Raw genomic sequence first — 7,905 nt, forward strand, 5'->3', positions numbered from 1 at the left:
AAAACAAACAAATGGGACCTAGTCAAACTTCCAAGCTTTTGCACAGGAAAGGAACCATTAAAAAAATGAAAAGACAAGCTACAGAATGGGAGAAAATATTTGCAAACGATGCAACTGACAAGGGCTTAATTTCCAAAATATACAAACAGCTCATACAACTTAACAACAACAAAAAAACCCAATCGAAAAATGGGCAGAAGACCTAAATGGGCATTTCTCCATGGAAGAAATACAAATGGCCAATAGGCACATGAAAAGATGCTCAATTTCGCTAATTATTAGAGAAATGCAAATCAAAATTACAGTGAGGTACTACCTCACACCAGTCAGAATGGCCATCATTAAAAACTCTACAAATAAAAAATGCTGGAGAGGATGTGGAGAAAACGGAACCCTCCACTGTTGGTGGGAATAATGTAAGTTGGTACAGCCACTATGGAGAACAGTATGGAGAAAACTAAAAACAGAATTATATGATCCAGCAATCCCGCTGCTGGGCATATGTCCAGAAAAAACTGTAATCCAAAAAGGTACATGCACCCCTGTGTTCATACCAGCACTATTTACAATAATAGCCAAAACATGGAAACAACCTAAACGGCCATGGACAGATGAATGGATAATGAAGATATGGTACACAGGTACAATGGAATACTGCTCAGCCATGAAAAAGAACAAAATAATGCCATTTGCAGCAACATGGATGCAACTAGAGATTATCATACTAAGTGAAGCAAGTCAGAAAGAGAAAGACAAATACCATATGATATCACTTATATGTGGAGTCTAAAATATGACACAAATAATCCTATATACGAAACAAACAGATTCAGGGACAAAGAGAACAGACTTGTGGTTGCCAAGGGGGAGAGGGTTGGGAGAAGGATGGAGCAGGAAGTTGGGGTGAGCATGTGTAAGCTATTATATGTGGAATGGATAAACAACAACGTCCTACTGTACAGAACAGAGAACTATATGCAGTATCCTATGATAAACCATAATGGGAAAGAATATTTAAATAAGAATGTGTGTGTGTATATATATATATATGCATAACTGAATTTCTGTATAGCAGAGTGATTAACACAGTATTGTAAATCAACTATACTTCAATAAAAAAAATTTTTTTAATTTAAAAAACAGCAGAAGCATAGTGAAAGGGGGAAAAGGTCAAAATTAATATTGACCCTCCCCCCACCTCCCCACCCAGGAGTAAAAGAAAGTTTATGAAACAGTTTAAAAGTAATGTCACTATTACATAAAATAAAATGCTGACTTCTTTTTTAGGTACATGGCCCCTGAAGTTCTAGATGATTCCATAAATATGAAACACTTTGAATCCTTCAAACGTGCTGACATCTATGCAATGGGACTAGTATTCTGGGAAATAGCTCGACGATGTTCCATTGGTGGTAAATCTCTCTCCCCTCCCCCAACATTTTGTCATGGACCAGTTGTTCAAGAATTGCCTTTTTTATTGAATGAAATTATTTACCCGGTGATCACTGAGAGTGCCAGAAAAAATGAAAGAGATAAATGACATGACATGCTTTATCCTAGTATATAGTTTTATCCTAATACACAGCTTTATTCCAGTGTAGTCTTTTTCTATTTCCACTTGAATTTTGGGGAGCAACAGAAACCAACCCCTTGTTATGTTGGAATATAGATATTTAGAATGGATGACTACTTGAGAGGCCGCCCAGGAAGCTATTTCTAGCATGTACCTGAGTCAGACTGATTTTTTCCCCCTGAGATTGTGGTTATTTTCTCAGTCTTGAGAGCTGGAAATTACATATACAGAATACATATACTGCATTGCATTACTTTTTTAAAGTAAGTTTGTGTTAGACTGAGCACTTTCAATGTTTGCTTGAGAAATAATCTCTTATCCTTGAGGACCAGGCTCACCTGAGACTAGTGCCTCAGGGTTTTGAGGCAGTGAGGGGTGGAGTAGCAAATAGGACAGGTTATTGACAGATGCAAGTAGAGAGGAAGGGACTTGCACCTCAGGCTTGCCTTGTAAGATTCACACCTTAGTGACAGAGTGTATCCCCGTACCAACTGAGAGGCTGTGCACTTGCAGAATAAAAGGTTTCATTTCTTGCGCATTAGGGTTCTGGGAGAAAATGTCAATCTGGTCATCACAGCTTATAGTTAACCATCATTAAAATAGCCTTTGCTGATCCCATGGCGATACTTAGTTTCAAGGTGTGGGCTCAGTACTGACTCAGGGAGGTGGGTTGTTGATGGAGACATGGATGAGAGACTGCAGTCTGTAAGCTGTGTTCCACTTACCTGATTTAGTAACGGGACACTGTAACAGGACTCTCAGCTGTTCCTTTTCTGTCTGGTCAAAGAATGCTCTGACATTATCTGAGTAAATCCTTCAAAATAGATTTTTTTTTTCTCTACCAATGTAGGAATTCATGAAGATTACCAGCTGCCTTATTATGATCTTGTACCTTCTGATCCATCAGTTGAAGAAATGAGAAAAGTCGTTTGTGAACAGAAGTTAAGGCCAAATATTCCAAACAGATGGCAGAGCTGTGAAGTGAGTATTTATTTTGGATACTACACAGTTCTCTAAACTGCTTCTGGTTAGTAAGTGGAAATTTGCTACTTTTCTTTAAGGAAAACAGACATTAAGAATTCCCATTCCTTTATTTTTCATGGCTGTTAAACCAGTGAGTAAAAACAGAATAATTTGTTTTTCATGTTCAATTTTAAGTACATTGAAAGGGCTGTGGAACATTTTCAGTGGCCATTAGTGTATCAGAACAGTGTTTAGACCTGCCAATGAAACAAGGCTCCTACATTTTTAATTAAAGCTTCCCTTCAATCAGGGCAGCCCAGAATAGTGGGATGAGTGCTGGATGGAATTAGGAGGCCTGTATTCTAGATCAGCCTGGCTACCTTTTCAGAGTCTGACTTTGGGCAAACCACTATTGTTCTCTGGACCTTAATATGCCTTTTTGTAAAATGAGGGATTTGGATGATTATGAAGATGGTTCAGATGATTTTACATTTTATTCATCTCACTGCCCATATGACTATTCACCAGGAATTTGGGGAAAGTGCTTTCCGGCAGTGTCTGAGCTTTTCAATCCCAGCTCTTACAAAAAGTTTTAGAAATATTTTTGTAGTTGTACCTTTAAAGAATTTATAAGAAAAATTTTATTTAATCTGTCCTTAATTGCTAGCTGTTACTATTATAATACTATTATAATATTGGTGAAACAAAGCATTTCCCTCCAGATTTGATGTTTTGTAGTTTAGGAAGAATAAAAAGCTGGTTACTTAAGTAGTCGATTTTACATCTTAAAATAATGTAGGCCTCAGTAGACACCTTTGACATCAAGAGAGTTCCTTGGCTACCTCCAACCAAATCAGGTATCCAGGCTCAGATAAAATATATTGTGTGCTCACAGAATCTGCATGTTTTAACGAATGGAATTGGGCTAGATCTTGTCTTTTAAAAATTTGATCTTGATACTAGAAAGCAGTTACAAATTGGACTTACTCATGCAGTCATTCAGTGATTGGAGCAGATTAGTATTAGACAGGTGGCTTTGTAAGCATGAAGGAAAGTTAGCAGTTAACATTAAAAATGCACATGCAATTTGCACTTACTGTCACAGCTGAACTAATGCCATCACTGGCATTTTTGTTTTTTCTCCATTTGGCTAGTTTTCTGTGTACTTATCACTAACTCAATCTTTCACTTTTCTGGGGTTTTACAAATCTCCTCTCAATAGCTGAAACACATCAAGAATTTGAAACTGATAGGATACCTACAGAAGCTCTTCAGAACCCTCTGACTTTCTCCAGTCTGGACTGGTTGCTCTCTAGGCCAGCTTTCATCTTGGGATATCTCTCACCTTTCATCTGTGATCCCCTTTGCCTCTTTTATGGTGAATCCTCCTTCCTGGATCCCACATCTTCCTATTTCTTGGTTTGCTCATTTTCCCCCTCTTTCAGCTCTCTGCTCAGATGTTACCTTGTCAGTGAGACATTACCTCTCAACCTATTTAAAATAGCACCTTCCTTCCCTGGCATATTTTATCACCTTCTCTAAACAATGTTTCTCCTTAGCACTTAACCATTGACAGTCCATGTATTTCGCTTATTTATTAATTATATGCTTTAGCCTTCTAGAATATCAGCTTTATGAGAGCAGAAATTTTGTCTGTTAGTTCACTGCTGTTAGTTCCCTAACACCTAGGATGGTTATCTAGTAGATGATAGGCACTCAGTTTGCTGGATGAATTTATGTATGGGCTGGGCCCTTGGTCATTTTTATCTGGAAACAAATGTTCATTTCTAGGGAATTTTCCTGAGTATTTCCTTGATCTGTTCCTTTTCATTTTCCTCTGTTCTTTTTGTTCAACTCTGGTTATGAATGTAGATGTCCTGAACAGGCATTCTAATTTTCTTTTCTTTTCCCTCCTATTATCCATCTCTTTGGGTTTTTTTCTCAACTTTCTGGGAGATGTATCAGCTTTTATCTTTTGAGTTTATTATTATTATTATTATTCAGGTTTATCTTCTAGTTCTGTAAAGTTTTCCTAAAACCAAACAAAACCCAAAAAATTATCGATAAGTCCAATATCAGTGTTTTCTTTTATCTCTTTGAGGATATTAATGATAGATTGTTGATACTGTCTTCTTTCTATACACCTTCTGTTTTCTCCAAGGTGTTTTTTTCTGTTTGTGTCAACTTCTGCATTTCATATTACTTTCCTCAAATGTTTGATCAGGCTCATACTCTTCATGTATAAAAGGGGCACTGAAAGCTGATGGGAAGCTTTGTGCACACGAATGGAGCTTATCGTCATCAACTGTGATGTGAGCGTGATGTAACTGGGTTGCTTCCTTGGGGAACCACTGATGTCAGTCTCTTCAGGTTTTTCCTCTTGGGTGAAAGACTCTTCCAGTCTCTTACCTGGAGGAGTATGTAAAGTCAGTGGCCGTGTTTTCGGAAGAAAGTTCATCGTCTTAGCGTTCAGTGTGTTGTCAGTGTGGAACTTCGCCATGTTCCCCAAGACAGAAATCTCTGTTCTACTCTCTCAGGTGCGAACCTCTCAACTTCTGCTGGGGTGGGGTTGGGGCAGTCGCCCAGCTGTGTGAGGGTGGGTGGGGTGGGGGATGCAGCTATCTGGGGTTCTAGCTCCTTTGGCTGATCCTATTTTTAGCCTGAACTTCACCCCAGGGGTACTTGATGCAGTTAATTCCTCACTTCTGGGGGGCATTTCATGGTGAGTCAGGTTCCTTCTTTGCCTTGAACAACTCTGCTTTAGTATTCAGCCTTTTCAGTCTGCAAAGTAAATCACCCCTTGTCCATCTGCTTTCCAGCTGCTGGCACCAGTACCTTGTTGATGGGTATTTAGGTCATTTCTACTCATTTGCTATTACAAGTAATGCTGAAACAGAAATACTTGTATGTATGTTATTTAAAAAGAAAATTTACAGGTGAAGATTATTATCCAGATCAGTGAAAAGTGGTGCATGTGTTAATGATCTTTCTTGTCTTTTCTTGTAGGCCTTGAGAGTGATGGCTAAAATTATGAGAGAATGTTGGTATGCCAATGGAGCAGCTAGGCTTACAGCTCTGCGGATTAAGAAAACATTATCACAGCTCAGTCAGCAGGAAGGCATCAAAATGTAAATTCTGCGGCTTTGCCTGAACTCTACTTTTTCTTCAGATCTGCTCCTGGGTTTTAATTTGGGAGGTCAGTTGTTCTACCTCACTGAGAGGGAACAGAAGGATATTGCTTCCTTTTGCAACAATGTAATAAGGTCAATTAAAAACGTCCCAGGATTTCTTTGGACCCAGGAAACAGCCATGTGGGGTCCTTTCTGTGCACTATGAACGATTCTTTCCCAGGACAGTTAACAAAATGTTGTGTGGTCTACCTTTATTTTTTATTAACACAAAACGTTTTTTTAAATGATTGCTGGTCTTAACTTTAGGTAACTCTGCTGTGCTGAAGATCATCTTTAAGGGTAAAGGAGCTGAATTGCTGAGTTATATGAAATATTTCTTATTTTTAAAGAAAGTGATTTACTCCTGGTTAGTACATTCTCAGAGGATTCTGAACCACTAAAGAGTTTCCTTGATGCAGACTTTGAATGTACTGTTCTATAATTTTCAGGATCTTAAAACTAACACTTATAAAACTCTTATCTTGAGTCTAAAAATGACCTCATATAGTAGTGAGGAACATAATTTATGCAATTGTATTTTGTATATTATTATTGTTCTTTCACATATTCAGAACACTACATGCCTTCAAAATGGGATTGTACTATACCAGTAAGTGCCACCTCTGTGTCTTTCTAATGGAAATGAGTAGAACTGCTTAAAGTCTGTCTCTGTGTGTTAAAACATGTAGTGTTTTAATTCAAAAGTTTATTTACCTGGATAACCCAGACTTTTTCTGTTTTGTTTTTTGGAATAGTTTTTCTGGTATGTCATTTGGTATTCCATTTTGAAAATGCCTTTTTCCTACCAAAATGTGCTTAAACCACTAAAGAAATGAAGTGGCATTAATTGGTAAATTGTTATCATGGTCATGTTTGAATATTCTCACATCAAGCTTTTGCATTTTAATTGTGTTGTCTAAGTATACTTTAAAAAAATCAAGTGGCACTCTAGATGCTTATAGTACTTTAATAATTTAAAATCTGTAGCATACAGACTAATTTTCTAAAAGGGAAAGTTTGTCTAGCTGCTTGTGAAAAGTTGTGTGGCATTCTGTAAGCCATTTTTTTGTTTATCTGATCAATGACAGTGTTATTTTTTTAAGAAATGAACTACGGTTAAAATTAGAGTATGGTTAATGTTAAATAATAGGCCTTTTTTCTTGGAAGGTAAAGGTAGTTAATAATTTGAATAGATAACAGTGTGTGAGAGAGTCACATTTGTTGTGTAGGAGTCAGCGTTCTGTGGGTTTTCTGTCTTTGTACCTAAGGTTAGAGTTAGTGTGGTTTTGAGGTCTCACTACACTTTGAGGAAGGCAGCTTTTAATTCAGTCTTTCCTTCTCTGTGCAGATACTGCAAATGCCTAATTCACATGGTTATGGAATGAATTCGGTGCACCCTTGATATTTGGGAAAGTGGTAGCTAAGGAATACTCTGAGGAGAGGTTCTCCATTTACAGATGTTTTCGGTCAAATTAAATGTTTAAAGCAAATTTGTCATGGTCTTCTCACATTAAGTTGAAACTAGCTTATAATAACTGGTTTTTCTTCCAGTGCTAGAAAGTCTGCAAGATTTTTACAGTTTTCAAAGTCCTCTTTATCACTGTGATCTTAATCTGGGGGTGGGGGTGGGGAACCTATCATAGGTGTGAGGCAAGACGTTCACCTTATAGTGCTAAATTTCCTGATGAAAGGGTCAGAATAACCTGTACAGTATTTTGGTAAGAGATAGTGGCCATTTATGCTGACTGAGCTGCATTCTATTAATGTCTTATCTCTTATACATAGAACAAATCTGAAAGACTATTTGGTCTTAAAGCCAAAGTAATTTCAGAATGAATGACATCTTACATAGGAATTTAGTGTCAATTTTATGTGTTTAAAAACGTCATGAGGAAAATATGTTTAGAGGTTAATATTTTGAGTCCAAATTTGAGGGTTTTTTGTAGTTACCATGATTTCATCAAAGCAAATGAGTGAGTTTGAGAGGTTTGTTTTTTATAATTGTGTTATATTTCCTGTTGAATAATCTCTAGCTCTATGATCAGGTACTTAAAAAAATTTTTTTGGCCATTTTCAAGCCTACCAGATCTGCTTTATGAAATCCAGGGGACCAATGCATGTTAATCACTAAAGCTATTTTTATATAATTTTAAGAACATACCAAAAGTTCTTCTCTGATTTAAAGTTGTGATACATGAT

The 7,905-nt window shown here is 37.2% G+C and overlaps 1 protein-coding gene across 4 annotated transcripts in view; it reads left to right on the forward strand.

The window, feature by feature from the left end:
- The window catches only part of TGFBR1 (transforming growth factor beta receptor 1), a 66,796-nt gene extending 60,744 nt beyond the window's left edge, over window positions 1–6,052 (forward strand). For all 4 annotated transcript variants that reach the window (XM_081236558.1, XM_081236559.1, XM_081236560.1 and 1 more), the window contains exons 7-9: window positions 1,288–1,412; window positions 2,424–2,554; window positions 5,543–6,052. In XM_081236558.1, the coding sequence (XP_081092684.1) occupies window positions 1,288–1,412; window positions 2,424–2,554; window positions 5,543–5,668 (382 nt within the window). In that variant the 3' untranslated portion in view covers window positions 5,669–6,052. The remainder of the gene's footprint in view (window positions 1–1,287; window positions 1,413–2,423; window positions 2,555–5,542) is intronic.
- The last annotated feature ends 1,853 nt before the right edge of the window (window positions 6,053–7,905 follow it).

The sequence above is a fragment of the Mesoplodon bidens genome, assembly GCF_964165515.1.
Source record: "Mesoplodon bidens genome assembly, chromosome: 6".
NCBI lineage: Eukaryota > Metazoa > Chordata > Mammalia > Artiodactyla > Ziphiidae > Mesoplodon > Mesoplodon bidens.